General features: G+C 50.3%; 1 protein-coding gene across 1 annotated transcript in view; it reads left to right on the plus strand.

Moving 5' to 3' along the window:
* Positions 1-22,440, plus strand: part of myo10l3 (myosin X, like 3) — a 69,395-nt gene that overhangs the window by 21,627 nt on the left and 25,328 nt on the right. Inside the window, exons 3-19 of the mRNA XM_030344227.1 lie at positions 4,352-4,510; positions 5,477-5,664; positions 6,318-6,452; positions 7,140-7,264; positions 7,393-7,406; positions 7,552-7,636; positions 7,731-7,837; positions 8,303-8,432; positions 9,779-9,897; positions 12,306-12,452; positions 12,865-12,965; positions 13,575-13,641; positions 14,802-14,894; positions 16,351-16,419; positions 20,472-20,554; positions 21,066-21,174; positions 22,350-22,430. Coding sequence (XP_030200087.1) covers positions 4,352-4,510; positions 5,477-5,664; positions 6,318-6,452; positions 7,140-7,264; positions 7,393-7,406; positions 7,552-7,636; positions 7,731-7,837; positions 8,303-8,432; positions 9,779-9,897; positions 12,306-12,452; positions 12,865-12,965; positions 13,575-13,641; positions 14,802-14,894; positions 16,351-16,419; positions 20,472-20,554; positions 21,066-21,174; positions 22,350-22,430 — 1,812 coding nt within the window. The remainder of the gene's footprint in view (positions 1-4,351; positions 4,511-5,476; positions 5,665-6,317; positions 6,453-7,139; positions 7,265-7,392; positions 7,407-7,551; positions 7,637-7,730; positions 7,838-8,302; positions 8,433-9,778; positions 9,898-12,305; positions 12,453-12,864; positions 12,966-13,574; positions 13,642-14,801; positions 14,895-16,350; positions 16,420-20,471; positions 20,555-21,065; positions 21,175-22,349; positions 22,431-22,440) is intronic.

The following is a 22,440-nucleotide window of genomic DNA, read 5'->3' on the forward strand; positions in this document are numbered from 1 at the left end:
GACCTACAGAAAGAAGAGTTTGTATGATGGCCGTACATTACGATTAGCTACAGGGTTATTTTAACTAAGGAATCGTAGCCACTCAACATGACTCCATTACTGTGTGACCCAGTTGTCCTTCCTCATTACCCTAAACTCATACACACACTTGTCTTGTGATTGAATGAAAACGGTTCATTCACCGGACGCCTCCTCTTGTATATTAACAGTCTGTTTGATTTATGCTTCCCTAGGAACCCGGCGTTGGTTGAATTGGGGCTAATTTGCCAGAGTGGAGAGGCTGGGGTTGTGGCCGAAAGGTTAAGGATGTGCAAGTAGGATTGGTTGTAAATTAGCCAGTCACTGCACACGGGGTATGACATCAGTGTAGGCGATGATGAACTGCTGCTATCGCCATGGGAACCACTCCCTCCTCCTCCTCCTCCTCCTCCTCCTCCTGCTCCTTCTCCTCCTCCTTCTCTTCCTCCTCCTCTTCCTCCTCCTCCATCATCAGCTCAGAGACAGATACGTCACGGACGCCTCACTCCAATGATTATTTCAGAGCTTTTGTCTTGGCTTTGGCCCATGCCGTTAATGGCTGTTCCTTTGATCCATCAAGCGTCTGGCTAGTAACTGAAATAGATATCGCTGCTGGTTCCATTCATCAATAATATATCACTGGGTTGTTTATCTTTTTTTATAAAACACTCTACTCGGAATATCGCTGCTTCAGGAGCACAAATGGCAGTAATAAGGAATGGAAGCCTGGAGGCTTCAGTGGTGATCTGTGGGGTAATAGCTAGGCATGCGATCCAGGATGCCGTCGTGTCAAGAGAGGAGGTTTCAAAGTAGTGCTGATCCCATCTCCAGATCAACAGCAACAATCATCAGTTGTTAAAATAGAGATGTTTGGTACTCAACAAGCCCTGACCACCTAGGCCCCTACAACTAGATTAACCAACCCAACAACCAACCAAGAGACTAACGTCCCAACCCCCTTTACACTAATCAACTAACCAACTAACCAACTAACCAACCAACCAACCAACCAAGAGACTAACTTCCCAACCCCCTTTACACTAACCAACTAACCGACCAACCAACCAACCAACCAACCAACCAAGAGACTAACTTCCCAACCCCCTTTACACTAACCAACTAACCAACTAACCAACCAACCAACCAAGAGACTAACGTCCCAACCCCCTTTACACTAACCAACTAACCAACCAACCAACCAACCAACCAACCAACCAACCAACCAACCAACCAACCAAGAGACTAACTTCCCAACCCCCTTTACACTAACCAACTAACCGACCAACCGACCAACCGACCAACCGACCAACCAACCAACCAACCAACCAACCAACCAACCAACCAACCAACCAACCAACCAACCAACCAACCAAGAGACTAACTTCCCAACCCCCTTTACACTAACCAACTAACCGACCAACCAACCAACCAACCAACCAACCAAGAGACTAACCTCCCAACCTCCATTCAACTAACCAACCAACCAGCCAAGAGAGTCACCAACCCACCGACCAACAACCAACCACCGACCAACCCGCCCACCGTGAGCCATTCGGCCCCATCCTCTGTGCAGCCAGACCCCAAAGAGTTCCAGCTGAGTCAGCGTGTGTGTGTGTGTGTGTGTGTGTGTGTGTGTGTGTGTGTGTGTGTGTGTGTGTGTGTGTGTGTGTGTGTGTGTGTGTGTGTGTGTGTGTGTGTGTGTGTGTGTGTGTGTGTGTGTGTGTGTGTGAGGCTCTGTCTGCCTCCCACAGGGACTCTGGAGAATGTGCCGGAAGAGCCAGCAGTAATGCGTTGGCACCGCGGCCACACGCCGCAGCCCCTGGTCCATCAGTATTGATTCAGAGGCTCTTTCCACCCGGCCGCTCTCCCAGAGGCCGTCGCTCTGTGAACTGCCCCCACTCTGACGCTTTCCTTCAGGCTCTGATAGTCGGGAGGTCATGGAGACTCGATATCTATATGTGGATCTTTATTGAGTTATATCTCTCTCTCTCTCTCTCTCTCTCTCTCTCTCTCTCTCTCTCTCTCTCTCTCTCTCTCTCTCTCTCTCTCTCTCTCTGTCTCTGTCTCTGTCTCTCTCTCTCTCTCTGCCTCTCTCTCTCTGCCACTCTGCCTCTCTCTCTCTGCCTCTCTGCCTCTCTCTCTCTGCCTCTCTGCCTCTCTCTCTCTCTCCCTCTCTCTGCCTCTCTCTGTCTCTCTTTATTTCTCTTTCTCCCTCTCTCTGTCTCTGTCCCTCCTCTTTCATCTCCCTCACTCTTTCTTTCTGCCTCTCTCTCCGTTTCTCTCCATCTCTCTTTCTCTCTCTTCCACTCTCACTCTCTTTTCTCTCCTTCCATCCCGCTTCCTCATTCTCTCTCTATCTCATTCCCTCTCCCTCCCCCCTCCCTCTCTTCCTTATTCTCTCTCTATCCTATTCCCTCCCTCTCTTTCTCATTCTTACTTTATCTTACACGTTGGAAATTACTGTTATTTGCTTTCTCTTTCTCCTCCTGTGCACTGCTCCCTGCAACAGGATCATTGAGCCATTCCTCTCTCTCTCTCTCTCTCTCTCTCTCTCTCTCTCTCTCTCTCTCTCTCTCTCTCTCTCTCTCTCTCTCTCTCTCTCTCTCTCTCTCTCTCTCATTCTCATTCTCATTCTCATTCTCATTCTCATTCTCTATCTCTATCTCTATCTCTATCTCTCTCTCTCTCTGTCCTCTCCTCATCCCTACATGTTGTCCCCTCCTGCCACCCCAGCCTTGTTTGTGACTCTGAGAAGTCACTCCAAGGCCATCTGTTAATCATCTTTCCTCAAACACTGTTTCCTGCTGGCCCTGGTTCTGGAATGTGCCATACGCACAGAGTCACTCAGATCCAACAAGAAAAACACCGCCGCCAAACTTGAAGGAGATAAGCCCCGACAGGAGAGAGGGAAAGGGGGGGGGGGGGGGGGGGGGGGGGGGGGGGGGAGCTTACCTGTCAGACGTGCCAGTCTCTGGCACCGACAGGAATGCCAGCGTTGTCTCATCGTTCATCTCTCAGACCCCCCCCCAGCTCCAGCCTCCTCTGGCTTCACGTTCTGCCTGTCTGCCATGCAGGCTTCGCTGGAGAGGACAGAGAGGGGTGGTGGATCAGGAGACACGGCTCAGTGCTGTGGATAAGCATCTCTGGCCCCATGGGTCCCTGCTGGTGGATGTTTACCCCGTAGCCCGGAGGCCGTAGCCCTCATCAAGGCTTCTCCTGCCCGTGTTGTCCTGAACTGGCCCCTGGTGACGAGAGGCACGGGCACACACACAGTGGAGCCCTAGGGGTCGCGCCTCCCTGTAGCAGTTTAGGATTATGTTGATGCTAGGGCTGCTAGTTGAAGTCAGGGCTGGGTATCGTGGCCAATTTCCTAAACCGATTTGGTTTCGATTCATAAGGTTCTGAATCGATTAATCACGATTCAATTCGATTCGATTGGATTCGATCTGCTCTCAAATAATGAAAATGGCTCAACTGTGTTACAAAATGCAAGTGTACTTTATTTTTTCTCTTCATCTTAAACAACAGGTTTTAAGTGCAAACTTGTAAATTGGACAATTTAAGCTTGAGCTGTAAACAAAACTGTCTCAAGTCTCAAAAGTGCAATTTTGAAGTTAGAAAGGAATTGCAAGTAAAAGTATACTTGAACTACAACATTCCATCACTGCAAATTGCACGAAGGCATTGTTTATTAAAGTGCAAAAAAATAAAAATGTTAAAAAAAAATTAAAAAAATCTATCTCATGCCCTATGAATCGATATTGCAAAAATTAAATGCAATCGATCCAAAATCAATTAAATCGATTGTTTTACCCAGCCCTAGTTGTAGTGGTATAGTAGTAGCTGTGTGCAATGGGTGTGACATGTGTGCTGAAAGTGATGTCAGGCAAAGATTTATTGAATCTCCTACCTTAATTCTTGACACCAGAAATCACCAGGAACTTGCACATATTGTGTTATATATAACGATATTGTGTTATATATAAGTTATACAGTTATATAAAGAGGTTCTATAACCCTATAATATAAGTGTATAACTAATATAGTCATACATTTATATTATAAAAGGTTATCTAAATGACAGTAACTGTCATATACAGAACCCTCTATACTATAACTGTATAGCTAGCATAGTTATACAGTGATATTATAATAGATTATGTACACTTGAGTAACCGTTATATACAGAACCCTCTATATACTATAACTGTATAGCTAACATAGTTATACAGTTATATTATAATAGATGATGTACACTCGAGTAACAGTTATATACATAACCGTGTATACTCTAACTGAGTATCTAACGTGGCCGTTGGGTGTTGCTCTGCAGGTGGTGTGTGTGGAGGGTCCGGACCTGAGCAGGGACACGGTGTTCCCCATGCACCCCAGCAGCATCCAGGGGGTGGAGGACATGTCCACGCTGGCAGAGCTCCACGAAGCAGCCATCATGCACAACCTGTTCCTGCGCTACCAGAAGGACCTCATCTATGTAAGCCGTGGCCCGCCGTTGACCTAACATCTACCACTGTGCCACGTCTGTTTCCAAGGCAAAGACTGCGGTAGATGTGAAATGATGTGGATTTCAGGGCTTTGCTCTGAAAGGTAATTAGAAAAAAGTTAGAGTTCACGCTAAGAAAGGTAATCAGTAAAGGGTAGAGTTGAGGTTCAGAAAGGTAATTAGTAAAGGGTAGAGTTGAGGCTCAGAAAGGTAAGAATTAGTGAAAAAAAGTAGAGTTCCTGGCCAGAAAGTTAATTAGTCAAGGGTAGAGTTGCTCCTCAGAATGGTACTTTTTCAGGAGTTTAAATGTAACTCAATCTCTATACTTCTCTCTATACTTATTTTGTCCTTAAGTTAAACCCCCCCTGAGTTAAACCCCCCAGCACAAACATGTTCGTCATAAAACCCATATCACCTCTGGATGTCATCATCAATCATTTGAATCTCGTCAAACAGCGCTTAGTCTGATCTACGTCGACAGCATCCACTTTCCTCCCTCTTAATATTCTCACTTCGTTCCGGATAAAAGCTTCAATGTAAACGGATTACTGACCCACAAACACAGTTCTGTGTGCGGCTTGTCTCTCTGAAGTACTGAAGACACCCAAGTGATCCCGGCCTCCTCACAAAACTAGGACACTCAGAGCTGAGTCTTTCTCAGGGTAGCCCGTGTTTAGGCACATTGCAGAGCGTACAACACATTTACTTTCAAAAGATGCAAAATAAAACGCGTGTGTAATGCTTTCGTCTGAATTTGATCTAATGTGGTCGGTATTTATACAGTGAGGGAATGAGGGGAAAGGCTCAAACGTAATTCCCTTTGCTCCTCTGCATAGATCATAAACATATTGTTTCCCTCCTTCCTTCCCTCCTTTCTGTCTTCTTCCTCTACCTTCTTCTCATCTCCTCCCCTCTCTCCCCTCTTTTATAACCTCTATCTGCATCCTGGCGCCCCAGACCAACATCGGCTCTATCCTGGCCGCGGTGAACCCCTACAAGCACATCGCGGGACTGTACGACAGCCCCGCGGTGGACATGTACAGCCGCCACCACATGGGGGAGCTCCCGCCCCACATCTTCGCCGTGGCCAATGAGTGCTACCGCTGCCTGTGGAAGAGGCACGACAGCCAATGTGTGCTCATCAGGTACGACGAGCAGCTCACACTTTGGAGCTTTTTTCGTTTCATGTATTTTTAATTTCTTTTAAGTATTTTATTCCTTTGATTTGCAATGTCCCATGAATTGTGACAGCTGAATTTATTAATTATTTGATCAAATGTTTTCTTATCTTCGGAATGAGTTGTAAAGGTGGTAGCATATAGAATACCTTGAGTATAATGTTTCTCATATCTCCCGCCACTGCTATTGCGTTAATTAGCCATATGTTAATAATAAGGACAGCCTTGCGTGACACAAGCTCAAGCAGTAGTTCGTAAGACGAGTTTGTTAGTCAGTCAGAGAGAGATCTGATCTACTCTACTACTGAAGAGAGTTGTAGACCTACCCTAGCAATTGTTATTGCTTGGCATTAGGTTCTATGAACATCCTTACTGTACTGACAGCAATATATTATTTCTCTTTCATCTGACAATGTACTTATTGTAAGTCACCTTGGATAAAAGCGTCAGCTACCCTAAATGTAAACGTCAATGTCAAATGTAGAGTTGAATATCGCTATAATCTTTATTAAATGCATATAAATGTATATTGAGCGTTTGGACCCTCTCTGTCTGTGTCTCTCTCTAAACGTCTCCCCCTTGCGTCCCTTGGCGTTGTGACGCCGTTTCCGTTGTCCCAGCGGCGAGAGTGGAGCGGGGAAGACGGAGAGCACCAAACTGCTCCTCAAGTTCCTGTCGGTGATGAGCCAGAAGTCGTCCGGCACGCCCCCCTCGGAAAGGACCACCCGCGTGGAGCAGGCCATCGTCCAGAGCAGGTGCTGGGGGGGGGGGGGGGGGGGGGGGGAGACGTGTGGGAGGGGGCCGGGAGGGTCGGTAGAGGGTAGGGTAGGGTGGGGTGTGTTTGTGTGAAAAGTTCCGGGTTCGAACCCGAATGTGTCTCTCTGTAGGAACGTTACCGCTACCTGCTCCTGCATGATAGAATCTACAGTAAATTCACTTTGGATAAAATCATGTGCTTACTGAATAAACAATAGTAGATGTAAACTTAGAGTACACTGTAGCGGGTAGGGTGTGGTGTGGTGTAGTGTGTGTGTGTGTGTGTGTGTGTGTGTGTGTGTGTGTGTGTGTGTGTGTGTGTGTGTGTGTGTGTGTGTGTGTGTGTGTGTGTGTGTGTGTGTGTGTGAGAAAGTTTCCGGGTTTGAAACCCAATCTGTCCCTCTGTGAGAACCTGTAAGAACACCTACCTGCTACTTCATGATAGAATCTACACTCAATACACTTTGGATAAAAGTCAGCTAACTAAATAAACAACGGTAGATATCCGTTCTGACATCTTTGGCCCCTACTGTACTGTTTGTTTGTCGTTGGAAGCTATTCACCTTATTCACCTGTTGTCCACACTGCAGTTTGTCGTTGACATGTTTTTTTTACTCGACACAGAGGATGTGTACATAATGCTGAATAGGACAGGAAGTCTGAACGTGTCACTTCCTCCTCCGCAGTCCAATCATGGAGGCGTTTGGGAACGCCAAGACGGTGTACAACAACAACTCCAGCCGCTTCGGGAAGTTCATCCAGCTCCACTTCTCCCACGGCGGGAACATTCAGGGCGGCTGCATCATCGACTGTATCCTGCACCTCATTATGGAACTATTGTATTTTATACACAATAGTTATTGTTTAAACACAAGTTTGTGCAAACGTTCAATGTGGTCATTCAATGCTGCATATTGGCCTTGACTTTAAAACCCCCAGATTTGCTTGAAAAGGTAAGATTGTTAGGTTTGGAGACGCATATTGGTCATCTCTGAGGCTTACTTGTAGATGCATTAACCTCCAAAACATAAAAATAACAATTAGAAGAAAATTTCTAAGGTAAATATTTCAAATGTGTCTGAATTGCTCGTGCTCTAGAATCGTGTGGTACGGCAGAATCCTGGAGAGAGAAACTACCACATCTTCTACGCCCTGCTGTCCGGGACGGACCAGAACCACAGAGGTACCCACCTATCCCCCACCTTCATTACTAAATATGAAGATCACATCGTAACCGGTTGTGTTTCTCAACCATTTGTGTTTTTTTTTTATTTCAGACATGTATTACCTCTGTGAGGGTCCAGAATCATACCACTACCTCAGCCAATCAGGGTGTGTTAAAGACATCAGCCTGGATGACAAGAAGCTGTTTGACAGCGTCATGGTGAGCAACACAGAGATCACACCGCGTACAGATGATGTGGGATGTAGGTCGTTATATTTGGAATTCCCCTAGAGGGCGCTACAACCCTTTACATTTATAACAGCAGCCACTAACGCAGTGTTTGCGTATGTGAAAACTATGAAATATTTTATACTATTTAAGGCAGTTTATTTTATGTGTATTATGAATTTGTAATTTATGTGATTAACCTAAAAAATACATAGAAGTTTATTCAAGTCCAGGGACAGGTTTTCCTTTCAACAGCCCTGTTTTTTTGGTGTTTACAATAATTCCGCCTCAACATTAATAAGTCTAATTGATGCGGCATCTATATGTTATGTTATGTTACGTTACTTTACGTGACTTTATGTTACTTAAACCTACTTTACTTCATGCCACGTTATGCTCTATGCTCTCTGTTATGCTACGCGTTGTGTTCCATGATGTTGTGTCTTGACTCTGCAGGAGGCCCTGAAGGTGATGGGCTTCAGCGAGGAGGAGATCCGAGACGTGTTCCGGCTGCTCTCCGCCGTCCTCCAGATGGGGAACATAGAGTTCATGACTGCCGGTGGAGCCCAGGTCACCTCCAAAGGAGGTGAGAGGCCCCCCATGGAGCAGACGTGTGTCCATTCACTCATCTGTCTGTCTGTAACATCTTGGACAAGTTAGGTGGTACTTGGTAGATGGGGGAAATCTAAGAATAGGTAGGTAGATACTTGAACCGGGGTCTCTCTCTTGGTCACTGTCTCCCTGTCTCTCTCTCTCTGTCCCCCTGTCTCTCTCTCTCTGTCTCGCTCTCTCTGTCTGTCTCTCTCGCTCTCGCTCTCGCTCTCGCTCTCGCTCTCTGTCTCTCTCTCTCTGTCTGTTTCTCTCTCTCTCACTCTCGCTCTCTCTCTCTCTCTCTCTCTCTCTCTCTCTCTCTCTCTCTCTCTCTCTCTCTCTCGCTCTCGCTCTCGCTCGCTCTCTCTCTCTCTCTCTCTCATACCCCAGACAGTATTCTCTGTAGACTCACAACACCTGAAACTACAACAACAACCAGCCCATTGATTCTCCTACTAAGACGTTAGCCGACATTTCTCCAACATTTGAGGCGGATATAAATCCTTCCTCTCCGTCCTGGAACCGCTGAACTGTCTCTGAACCGGCGGAGATCACCAGGCACCCCCCCACGGGACTAGTGCTGGAGAGGATTCCTGGTGTCTCCTAGCCTGGAGTGTGCTGTGACGTGCACCAGGGGAGAGAGAGAGAGAGAGAGGGAGAGAGAGAGAGAGAGAGAGAGAGAGAGAGAGAGAGGGAGAGAGAGAGAGAGAGAGAGAGAGAGAGAGAGAGAGAGAGAGAGAGAGAGAGAGAGAGAGAGAGAGAGAGAGAGAGAGAGAGAGAGAGAGAGAGAGAGAGAGAGAGAGAGAGGGGGGGAGAGAGGGAGAGAGGGAGAGGGAGAGAGGGAGAGGGAGAGGGAGAGAGCTAGACAGGCTGAAACATGAGCTCCAGTCGGCCTTTGTTCTCCAGGTCTGACCTCTTTTCTTTCCTGAGGCACCGTTGTTATACAGTTACTACAGTACAGTACGCACTGTAACACTGTAGCAGGATTACTAAAGTAGCCTACAGTATACACTCTAGTATCATAGCAGTATTACTACAATGCATTATGCACCATAGTACAGTGGCAGGCAGGATTACTACAGTATAGTAGCAGGATTACTATCCTACTGTAACACATTGGTTTTTTACATGCATGTGGGATAATTTCCTTGTGTGTGGGTTTGTGTTCATGTCCGTGTCTGTGTGCGTGTGTCTATGTGTGTGTCTGTGTGCGTGGTTTGTCTATGTCTGTGCGTGTCTGTGTCTGTGTGTGCGCGTGTGTGTGTGTGTGTGTGTGTGCGCGTGTGTGTGTGTGTGTGTGTGCGCATGTGTGTGCGCGTGTGTGTGTGTGTGTCCTCCCAGTGGTCAGCAACGTCAGCGAGCTGCTGGGTCTGGACTCCTTCCAGCTGTCGGAGGTGTTGACCCAGCGCTCGATGATCCTCAGGGGAGAGGAGATCTGCTCGCCGCTCACCATAGAGCAGGTACACCTTCAGCCTGCACCCCACCTCAACCCCTCCACCCTCCCTACTCTATAGCCCTTCAGCCTACACCCCCCCTACTCTACACCCCCTGCACCACCCTCACTGCAGAGTAGGTACACCACCCTACAACCTACCCACGCACGCACGCATGCACACACGCACACACCCCAGTAGTGAGGAGTTCTGCGGTTCTGGGGAGGCTACGGTGCATCGCTCCGTTTTGATTCAGATTACTTTTTTTAACAACACAGATGTCTGTGTGTGCCACTCCTCCTGACACACCCACCCATCTCCCCTCTCTCTGCTCTCTCCCTTCTCTTCCCCCCTCCCTTCTCTCCTCTCTTCCCTCCCCTCTCCCCTCTCCCCTCCCCTCTCCTCTGTCCCCCCTCTCCCTTCTCATCTCTCCTCTCTTCCATCTCCACTCTCTATCTCTCTCCCTCTCTCTCTCTCTCTCTCTCTCTCTCTCTCTCTCTCTCTCTCTCTCTCTCTCTCTCTCTCTCTCTCTCTCTCTCTGTGTATCTCTCTGCTCTGGTGACACAACACACACACACAGTGTTTCGCTCGGTGCTCGCCCCCCCCCCCTCCCCCTCCCCCCTCTCACCCATTCTAGGTCCCTTGCGTGACTCCCAGCCATTTCCTGCTTTTTGTCTGGCTGCTTCCTGGCACAATAAGGCTGTGGTGATAGCGATCTGAGTCCGGGGCACAATGGAGGCAAAGACTGGTTCTGAAGTGACAAGCGCCGCGTTCTGCCGAGCTGGGAACCAGTACTCTAAGGCCCCAGCTACTGTTCTTCACACCCAATGCCGTGCTGGGTTCACACCAGCCCGTGCCATGGTTCATAATGTCCTTGACGTGAATTAGCAAGAACATTAAATGCGCCAGTTGTTCTTTTGTGCCGTTTGCTGGCGGGAATGTGTTTTTTGACGTGAGCACAGTGTGCTTCTTGTGGAAGACCCCTTCAGCCCACTCATGTGCCATAATGTCTCTGGAAATGCAAAATCGGACCTTACCAGTAAGACACAAGAAGGCTTTTCATACGCTGGGACAAAGGCCGGGCTGGGTTTGTGCTGGACGGCTCGTCAAGTGACTTCTGCGAGGCTCTGTGACCCTTCATACTGTGGGGTATAGTGGGGACGGTGTTCCACCGCCGGCACAAAGGTTCCCGGTTCGAACCACGTGTCTGCAGTCTAACCTTTTAGTCCTGAGGTGTCCCTCACTCCTAACTGCAGCTCCTCGTTGATTCCATGCATCTAAAATAATTCACTGTCAACCACGTATTATGATTACCGAAGAGGGATAGGGCTACGAGTTATTATTAACTTTCTGCCTTGTATCTCAGAATTCTGACCATAAAGTCAAAATAAAAATAAAATAATTTGGAAAAAAACAAGGCAGAATTAAGGGTGGGCTAGCTGTAAGGAGCCAAGGTAAGCGCGAGCCACTTCGCGACATATAGGATGGGATGGGAACCACACGCTAACCTACGGAAGATACAGAAGAGGAATGGGGCCATATGCGTTTTTTTTATTTTGAGTTCTGAGAATAAAGAATCAGAATTCTGACTTTAAACAAGAACAAAACAAGAAAATCCCATTTGGCCCCAATCCGCCACTGTAGATGAAAGTAGCTGCTACATGAACAAACAGAAATAAAAGCTCTGCCTGCTCCGAGTCCTATCCCAGTGGCCCTCTAGTTTGACCCACGCTGAGAGCGAGCCAGCCATCTCTGACGGAGATCCTGTGGGCTCCGCCTCACTCTTGACACCCAGGAGCACCCAGAAACGTCCAGGGATGATGGATCACGGTGCAGTACCAGTGGGCCCTCTCAGAGTCCCCCACATCCACACAATGTTCGGACCCGTTTCATGTCCGACCCGCCGAACACAAAGCCAGGAAATCCAGGCAGCAGAACAAAGCAACACGCACCTATGTCCAGATGAGGGTCTGGACTGGGCTGGAAGGCCTCACGTACCACGCACCACGGCGGAGAAAAACCCCAGCCAGCGCCGTCTCTAGTGGGGAACACTCCTAATCCGTGACATGGATTCCTCTCGATGCGTTCTTGACGGACGCCTCCGCACTGTCTGCTGTGAAAGGAGGGTTTTGTTCTTCTGATGTTGCAGACAGAGAGCCGATAACAAAGCTCTTGTCTCCCAAACACCGGCATCTGTCACATGATCCATAACTCAAACGGCACCGACGCCGTATCTATGATAACGACTCAATCTGTGTGTGGAAAATATGACGGGTGTGGAATTTACGAGGACACCTGGTTATATAACCTACACTTTGTGCAATGTTTGAGGCGTGAAACATCTTCTTGACAGGCTAATAGCTGTCAGTGCTCGTGTGTGATGTGTGTTAACCTGTGTTGGTGGTGTTGTGTTTTTTTGGGGGCGTGATTTGCAGGCAGTGGACTCACGCGATTCGGTTGCAATGGCGCTGTATGCCCAGTGCTTCTCCTGGATCATCATGAGGATCAACCAGAAGATCAAAGGGAAGGACAACTTCAAGTCCGTCGGCATCCTGGACATCTTTGGGTTCGAGAACTTTGAGGTGAGAGAGAGAGAGAGAGAGAGAGAGAGAGAGAGAGAGAGAGAGAGAGAGAGAGAGAGAGAGAGAGAGAGAGAGAGAGAGAGAGAGAGAGAGAGAGAGAGAGAGAGAGAGAGAGAGAGAGAGAGAGAGAGAGAGAGAGAGAGAATTAGTGAACTTTGCAGAGAGAGTTAGCCATACAGTATATATAGAGAGAGAGACATGTATAGAGAGCGAGAAAGAGAGAGAGACATATGTCGAGAGAAAGAGAGAGACATACAGAGAGAGACATATATAGAGAGAGAGCTTGAGAGTGTCTGGTTCTTGTGTTTGGTTTCATCGCGGGAGCCTGCGACGCCTCTCAATTTGAGCAGCGTTTCAGAGGGCACTTTAGGGAATCAAACCCGCACCCTTTGTCTTGTAATCGTGCGTGCAGGTGAACCGCTTCGAGCAGTTCAACATCAACTACGCCAACGAGAAGCTCCAGGAGTACTTCAACAAACACATCTTCTCCCTGGAGCAGCTGGAGTACAACAGGTAACCCTGTCCGTCCCAATATGTCCGCCCCGCTGTCTGTCTCCCCGTCCGCCTCCCCCCCTCTGTCCCACCGTACCACGAATAGTTTCCACAGTTTGTTTTCAACGCCAGCGAGTGGAAAATAAGGGGGAGGGGGTGAGAAAGCCCTGAGAGTCGGGGGGTGTGTGTGGAGGGTGGGGGGTGGGGGGTGGGGGCGGTTCAGGACATGGAGAGGTCTGCCAGCAGCGTGGAGGGGTAAGCTGCTCCGGGACAGTTGTTTTCTTGTATAATGAATCGGCTTCTTGGCCATGGCTCATTTCATCACATGAACCCGTGGGACAATGCAGCAATTGTATCTTCACCGCAGTTTATATTTACTTATCTCGTGTGTGTGTGTGTGTGTGTGTGTGTGTGTGTGTGTGTGTGTGTGTGTGTGTGTGTGTGTGTGTGTGTGTGTGTGTGTGTGTGTGTGTGTGTGTGTGTGTGTTGGTGTGGGTCTGTCCGTTTGGGTGTGTGTGTGAATGTTGTTTGTGTGCATTTTGCTGTGAATCCTTCCGTGTGTGTGTGTGTGTGTGTGTGTGTGTGTGTGTGTGTGTGTGTTTCTGTGTGTGTGTGTGTGTTTTCCCACAGGGAGGGAATCAGATGGGAGGCCATAGACTGGATGGACAACGCAGAGTGTCTGGACCTCATTGAGAAGGTAGACAGACAGACAGATGGACAGACAGACAGTCGGACAGATGGAAACACAGACAAATGGGTAGACAGACAGACAGACATTCTGGTGGGAGGGCAGACAAGGAGACAGACAGACAGATGGGAATACAGACAGATGGACAGACAGATAAAAAAAATGGCTCGGCAGACTCAGGCGGAGGGGCAGACAGAGAGAGGGACAGACAGGCAGAGGGACAGACAGGCACACAGAGGGCTAGACCGACAGACAGACAGACGGGCAGACCATATCGAATCGAGCTCTATTCCCACGGGGCCTTTCGTGCGACACACCAATACAACGTGGCTAACAGGGGAAACCTGAGGCCTGCCGGGGCAGGCAGGCAGGCAGGCAGGCAGGCAGGCAGGCAGACAGACAGACAGACAGACAGACAGACAGACAGACAGACAGACAGACAGACAGACAGGCAGGCAGACAGACAGACAGACAGACAGACAGACAGACAGACAGACAGACAGACAGACAGACAGACAGACAGACAGACAGACAGACAGACAGACAGACAGACAGACAGACGCACGCACGCACGCACGGAGGGACAGACAGATGGACGGGCAGACGGACCGCAAGCCGCTCGCAGCAGCACACTGACCTACACGCTGGGCCGCAGCCCGTCATTATGGGATGTTTGGTAACACACACCGCCGCCCCTCTCCTGGGAGGGGGGGGGGGGGCGGGCGTTTGCCTCCGCTTTCTCACCAGAGTATCACTCGCTAAACGGAAGAGGTAAGGACGGACAGGAGTGATGCATGATGGGCGAGTTTGCGGTCCACACACAAACGTGTAATCAGTCACCACGGCGAGCCGCGCGTTCTCCGGGCCAGGACGCCTTTTTGTCTGGCCCTGCGAGGCGGCGGTCAGGGTTGCCAGATCGGGCCCGATTTCCAGCCCCAATCTGGCAACCCTGGCTGCATTGCACTGCAGCCACGGTTGCCAGATTGGGCGGGAAATCTTGCAGCACTGGCAACAGTCGTACCGTAGCGTACCGGAACGCCGTCGACGGGTTAGATTGTGTGGGAATAAAACGGTTGAATGAATGCGGAGGGTGTTCCGGATGCAGGGTTCCTGATCAAAGACACATGTTGCCCCCGTCCCGACTCTAACTAGTCCCGTCATGACTCTAGAAACTGGGCATGCTGGCGCTCATCAACGAAGAAAGCCGATTCCCCAAAGGAACCGACTACACCCTCCTGGAGAAGCTGCACAGTCGGCACGCGGTGAGTGGCACGCGCACGTCGTGCACATGTGAACGCACACACACACACACACACACACACACACACACACACACACACACACACACACACACACACACACACACACACACACACACACACACACACACACACACAGGTTTCGACAGACACGTGCATGTGTGAACACCCACACAGGCATCGATTACAACATGAGCACCTGCACTTGTTTATGCTCACACACACACACACACACACACACACACACACACACACACACACACACACACACACACACACACACACACACACACACACACACACACAGGCATAAACACACACACGCACAGGCATAAACACACACACACACGCAAAGACACACACACACACACACATACAAATGCGCACACAGAGAAATACACACATACAGACAAACATGCATGCAGCCACATGCACACAACGAGACAAACACACACACGTGCACACGCGGAGGTACACACGCACGGAAAGACTCATGCACACACAAGCAAATACCTGGAAGAGCCGTAACCGTGGTGCGGATTTAGATTCCAGGAACCGGTATCTACGGGAAAGCCATGAAACGTATACCCCCCTCCCCCGGGAGGTAAACACCGTCCCGATCATCATCACCGTCACCATCGTCAACACCATCCCCATAAAGAGTTAATTCCCCCTTCGCTGTGGAAAGCCACAGCAATAAACACGTGCATAACACACATCGTCCACGCCCCCGGCCTCCTCACACACAAACACAGCAGTGCTGGAACGCGATTGGCCACGGGCCCCCGGTCCGGTCGGCTCCGTGCGTTCAGGATGAAAGCCGGGCCTGAGAGGCCCCGCGACACCAGAGCCGCGGGACTGCTTCTGAGCGTCTGGCGCAGGCCTGTCTGCCATGCATTCAGTCTCTGAGACATTTAACATTTATATTACATTAAGGGCATTTAGCAGACGCTTTGATCCAAAGCGATTCACAATAAGTACATTTTTCGGAAGAAAGAGAAACAATAAATCGCTGTTGGTACAGTAAGGATGTTCAAAGAAACAAGTGGCAAGCACTTACGTTTGTTAGTTTAACCCATTCCCCGTATACAACAGAGATAGCTAGGATAAGATGCTACACAATGCTAAGTACTATTTTTAAGTGCCAGGACATATAACATACAATAAGTGCGTATATTACGTGTCAGGACGTACAAAGTGCGTAAGAAGGGTCGGCGGGGGTGGTTATGCAGAGTCTACGTGAACTCTGAACAGGTGTCTGGGGTCTTTGGAGAGACGACACTGGGCTGAGGTTGTAGTCAAAGGGGAGTTGAACTCTTGGTGTCGTAGTTCTTGGAGGTGTTATTGGTTTTGCTACTTTTCTTCTTCTGTGGTTTTGGATTAAGTCGGTGTTCCGCCGAGCTCTGTACTGTGTGTTAATGTGTCTGTGATCTGACAGCTGAGCGATGTGTCTCCACAGGCTAACCCCTACTACGTGAAGCCCAGAGTGACCGACCACCAGTTCGGCATCAAGCACTACGCCGGAGAGGTGATTCATAACTGCACTTTAAACACAGGCACACACACGCGCACACAGACACGCGCACGCACGCGCGCGCACACACACACACACACACACACACACACACACACACACACACACACACACACACACACACACACACACACACACACACACACACACACCCCCCCCCCCCCAGGCCTCCTCCATGTATCTTGGTTTGCTGGAGACGTTGAGCGGTGTAAGTTCCTGGACGACCAGTGAGCTCTGCCTGCCAAAAACTGTCAGAGGAACTTAACACCCCCCCCCCCACCCCCCGCCCCCAGCCTGGCACACACACACACACACACACACACACACACACACACACACACACACACACACACACACACACACACACACACACACACACACACCCTAATTTCCCTGCGATTTAGAGAACCCTTTCTATCTTCCCCCTCCCTCCTTCCCCCCCCCCCTCCTCCCCCCCTCCCCCCTCCCCCCCAGTAATGAATGAGAGGGGGTGAGATGACTCCCAGCGGAAGCTTGGAGAACAAGGAGGGAAGGGGGGACGAGGGCGTGGGGGAGGCGGGGGAGGGCGGGGGGGCGAGGGAAGCAGTTAGCCTGGGCTTGGGGGGGGGGGGGGGGGGGGGGGCGTGGGGGTGAGGGGGCTCCCTGACACCGGGTCCTCCGATTGGCCGAGGACAAAGAATGTCCTGATGGAGCGCAGTGCGGACAATGTCCCCTCAGTGTGAACATGGCAGTCAGGTCACGAGGCTGGCAGCACCCAGCAGCACCCAGAAGCACCCAGAAGCACCCTGCACCCTTCATCCATCACCCTGCACTCTCACCCCGCACCCTGCCCCTAGCACCCCTCATACTGCACCCAGCACCCAGTACTAAGCACCCAGCACCCTACACACTGCACAATGCCCCCGTCACCCGTCACCCTTCACCCAGCCTCCAAAGAAGACCAGTCAGGTTTCTCTGGACTGCCAGGTCACTCTCTAGCGCTCTCTATGTCTGACTTTCCCTCTCTCCCTCTCTCGCTCGCTCACATTCTGTCGCTTCCTCTCTCTTTCTGTCCCACTCTCTAGCAATCTGTCTGTCTGTCTGTCTGTCTGTCTGTCTGTCTGTCTGTCTGTCTGTCTGTCTGTCTGTCTGTCTGTCTGTCTGTCTGTCTGTCTGTCTGCGTGTCTGTGTGTCTGTGTGTCTCTCTGTCTGTCTGTGTCTATGTCTGTCTGTCTGTCTGTCTGTCTGTCTGTCTGTCTGTCTGTCTGTCTGTCTGTCTCTGTCTCTCTGTCTGTCTATATGTCTGTCTGTCTGTCTGTCTGTCCGTCTGTCCGTCTGTCTGTCTCTCTTTCTGTCTCTCTTTCTGTCTCACTCTCTATCGCCTCCCTTTCTTCTCTCTCTGTCTCTTTCTCTCTCTCTTGCTCTTTTTCCATCTCACACTCCCTAACTCTCCCCCCCCCCACCTCTCTCCCCCCTCCCCCTCTGCCCTCTCTGAAAGCTCCTTCTGTTATCTGAAAGGGCACCCTGACTCTGCAAGAGTACGCTGGTGTCCCCACAATATATGTCATTATAAGTGTGGCTTCCAGAGAGAGCGAGAGATGCAACACATTGGAATCCCTATCCACCAAATCCGGAACGTTCCGCTGAGACCACGACGAATCACACCCCTCTCTGGGTGTTTCCCCTGCAGTAAATGTTCATTAATTTGATAGGTGTACGCCTCCATTGTTGTATTGCGTATGTCCAACACACCGAAGCACAACAGTGTGATGCCAGACACCGAAGCGTAACCTATTATTACAACGCACACGATAGTGTGTCTGTTTGTGTTTATTATTACTCTCATTTCCCCTGATTCACGGGTAGCAGCCGCAGTCTCCCAGATCAGACTTTAGCCCGGGGGATCTGTAAGTGTGTAATTGGCTATTAACATCAAACATAAACTCAGCCAGCACTAGTAGTGAACTTGATCAAGTGTCTGTAATGGTTTCAAATCAGCAATGAGTTGACTGGCCCTTTTAGCATTACACTGATTCAAATCCCCTCCATTCACACAAATATGTTTTCTTCACTAGAAGATATCTGAAAGCAAGGCAAAACTTCTGGTTTTGGTTTTCGGCTCAGGCTCTGAGCAGTCTCCTGCCAGAAGTTCTGCTATAACCCAGTAGGACTACTGGACTAGAGGTTCTGCTATAACATAGTAGGACTGATGGACCAGAGGCTCTGCTATAAACCAGTAGGACTACTGGACCAGAGGTTCTGCTATAACCCAGTAGGACTACTGGACCAGAGGTTCTGCTATAACCCAGTAGGACTACTGGACCAGAGGTTCTGCTATAAACCAGTAGGACTACTGGACCAGAGGTTCTGCTATAACCCAGTAGGACTACTGGACCAGAGGTTCTGCTATAACCCAGTAGGACTGCTGGACCAGAGGCTCTGCTATAACATAGTAGGACTTCTGGATCCCAGACTACAGCAGCAGAGGTGGTTGTGTTTCCTCGTAGCGATGCCTATCTGGTTTCTGTTGAGGGTCGTCACGGCATCCAGGGTAAACCGAACCTGATAGTTATAGAAACAGAGCCCTTTTGTTTGGCTCGGTTTCAATGGCAGAGGAATGGCGTGTAATTACCGTGTCCGTGATGTATAAATACACATGTCATGTATGGAGGGCCCACCTCCAACACGCAACCCCCCCCTCCACCACGCCACCCCCCCTCCTCCACCCTATCCCGCAAGGCCTCGGGATAGACGGACATTACTGGAGCACGCATGGACACTCACACACACACACACACACACACACACACACACACACACACACACACACACACACACACCACACACACACACACACACACACACACACACACACACACACACACACACACACACACACACCATGCATGGAAATGTACATCTGATTGCACATGCATACTGAAGCATGAAGAAGTTCCCCTTTCCAGCTTTCAAAAATGCACACACAAACAAACACACACAAAAACACACACACACACACACACACACACACACACACACACACACACACACACACACACACACACACACACACACACACACACACACATTCCCTCTGTCCTTCACAAAGGTGCAACAGAACGCATTCCCGTCCACACACCAGCGCAGGCAGGGTGGCATTACGGTGGATCATCGCACCGTGGAGGCTTAGCGCGCCGTAAAGTCCACGGTTGAGCGGCCCCCGACAGGTGATCGCATTAACAGAGACCCCCCCCGCATCCCCCTCACACACACCCACCCGTCCACCCCCCACACACACCCCTCCACACCCCACTCACACACCTCCCCCCCGACCCCCACACACACTGTCTTTGTTCACTGACGCTCGATCAGCGAAACGTCTGTCAGGTCCCTAAAACATGCTTCTACAGGCACACACATGGACACCGGCGCACAAACCCACACACGCACACAAACACGCACACAAACACGCACACAAACGCGCGTGCACGCACGCACAATCACATATACATGCCTCATACATGCACATAAACATTGATACATACACAGGGACACACACACACATGCACACGCACACACCGGCACAAACACACACAAACGCACACATAGGCCTGCTTGCACAAACATATATATACTGTATTGTTAAAAGATGAAATACATGCCACATGCATGCACACAAACATTCAACCATACACAGACACACAGGCACCCAACCACATGCACAATAGCGGTGCACGTGGGGCCCTGCACGTGCCCACACATGTTGAGCGGATGATTCGGGAAAAAAACGTTTCCCGAAGTGAAAGCACATCAAAGGCCGACATAAAGCGGCTGCTTGAGAGTCACGTGACCCACCGCCGCAGTCATTATCAGCGGTCTTGGAATCCCTCAGAACTTCAGGCCCACTAGCGTGCGACGCCTCTTTCACATCCAGAGCCCGTGCAGTGCGTTACCGACCCCCTGCGTGTGAGGCCCCCTTTGAGGCAGATCACAGCCACGACGACGCTATTAGATAACGTCTCTCGGCGGCGTTGTGCTCCACGCTCATACGCTCGTACGCTCCGCAGGTTCTTTACGACGGCCGCGGGATCCTGGAGAAGAACCGCGACACCTTCCGGGACGACATCCTCTTCATCCTCAAGGACAGCAGGTGGGACAAACCCCCAAAGTACAGCCCGGGCTGGGCTGATGTGTACCTGGTGTTCTCTGGTACCGCCGTTTCACTGCGGTACTCGGGCCTAACATCGGCCCATACAGAACCCTCGTCTGATCCGTCACTCTAAGTGACCTATAAAGCCTTATTTAGAAAACAAGTGTTCAGGTGTAATCCCCAAGCCTGAAGCCTGAACTTTTAGACCCCTGTGGCTCTTTTAGACATGGTGTTATGAACCCTTACTAAGCATTGTTCGATAGCTCTGTACAAAGTATTAATCTAAAGCTCTTAGCTGGGTTCTGTGGGTCTGAACTAAGCATGGTTCGATGGATCTAAGCTAATTTCTATTACTTTGTGCTAACTCCAAGCCTGGTTCTATGGCTCTTTGCTGATCGTGGTTAGATGGTTCTAAGCCTGGTTCTATGGCTCTTTGCTGATCGTGGTTATATGGTTCTAAGCCTGGTTCTATGCCTCATCCCCTCCTTGTCGCCTGGCTCCCTGTGCTCAGGCTGGACTTCATCTACGACCTGTTTGAGCGCGTTGGCAGCCGCAGCGGGGACGAGACCATGAAGATGGGCACGGCCCGCCGCAAGCCCACCGTCAGCTCCCAGTTCCGGGTGAGTGGTCCCAGTCCACCGTCAGCGCCCAGTTCAGGGTGAGGGGTCAGGGTGTTGGGTCCCAGCCCGACGGTTCTGGGATGAAATCCAGTTCAGTTACCCCGTGGGCTAAAGACGGCTCGCTGCTCCTTCACGAAGAGACACTCACTGCGAGTTCCTTTGGCTGAAAGTGTGCTAAATATATAGCCCCGAGCATATAGCCGCGCTCTTAAATCAAAACGGCCCAGAGAGAGACCCCATGAAGGGAGCCAGGGGGGGGGATTCCTCGTGTCAGACAGGAGACGATGGATCATACACGTCTGTGTTGTGAGTGTGTCCCCGTGGTGTGTCCTGCGGTGGTTCCGATCGGGGGGGTTCGGTGTTCTGGGGGTACGGTGGTCTTTTCCCTGTCCTGACTGCGGTGCGGAGGGAGAAGGAGAGACATTGGCAGGGTGCCCCCGGTCCACAGCTCCTAAAGCCCAGGGATTAGGGATGATGGCTGGGTAGAGAGGGGCGATCCAGGGGCCATAAGGCTCCAGGCTGCCAGGCCGGCCTGGCTGGAGACAGCCTGTCTGAGGCAGCCAGGGGAGCCGGGCCGGCCAGAGAGCCTTCCGGAGCCAAGGGGCGTGTGCGTGTGTGTGTGTGTGTGTGTGTGTGTGTGTGTGTGTGTGTGTGTGTGTGTGTGTGTGTGTGTGTGTGTGTGTGTGTGTGTGTGTGTGTGTGTGTGTGAAGGTCACACACCAAAAAAAATATAGGGCCCCGTCTGGTCGCGTAAAATCACACGTCCGTTCCGTGTGAGGCCGCTCCGTCTATACTTTGCGGTCGGGGGGGGGGTGGACTCCTTGCTCGGAAGGAATCGTTTCCCTGCATGACTTATACTGGATTAATGAAACTGATACGGCCTCCGTCCAGAACTGACAAGACAACATTGAGATAAAAAAGCAGCAAGACAAGACAGAGCGGCTGACCTCTGACCTCTAACTGTTGTTGTTGTTGTTGTTGTGGTTCTGCCTGTGTTTCTCACCACTGTTGTTGTTGTGGTTCTGCTTGTGTTTTTTAATCATTGCTGTTGTTGTTGTTGTTGTTCTGCCTGTGTTTCTAACCGCTGTAGTTGTTGTGGTTGTTGTTGTTGTTCTGCCTGTGTTTCTAACCGCTGTTGTTGTGGTTGCTGTTGTTGTTGTTCTGCTTGTGTTCAGGACTCCCTCCACTCTTTGATGGGCAGCCTAGGCGCCTCCAACCCCTTCTTTGTGCGCTGCATCAAACCCAACATGAACAAGGTGAGTCCTA

This window comes from Gadus morhua, chromosome 20 (genome assembly GCF_902167405.1).
Source record: "Gadus morhua chromosome 20, gadMor3.0, whole genome shotgun sequence".
Taxonomy (NCBI): Eukaryota; Metazoa; Chordata; class Actinopteri; order Gadiformes; family Gadidae; genus Gadus; species Gadus morhua.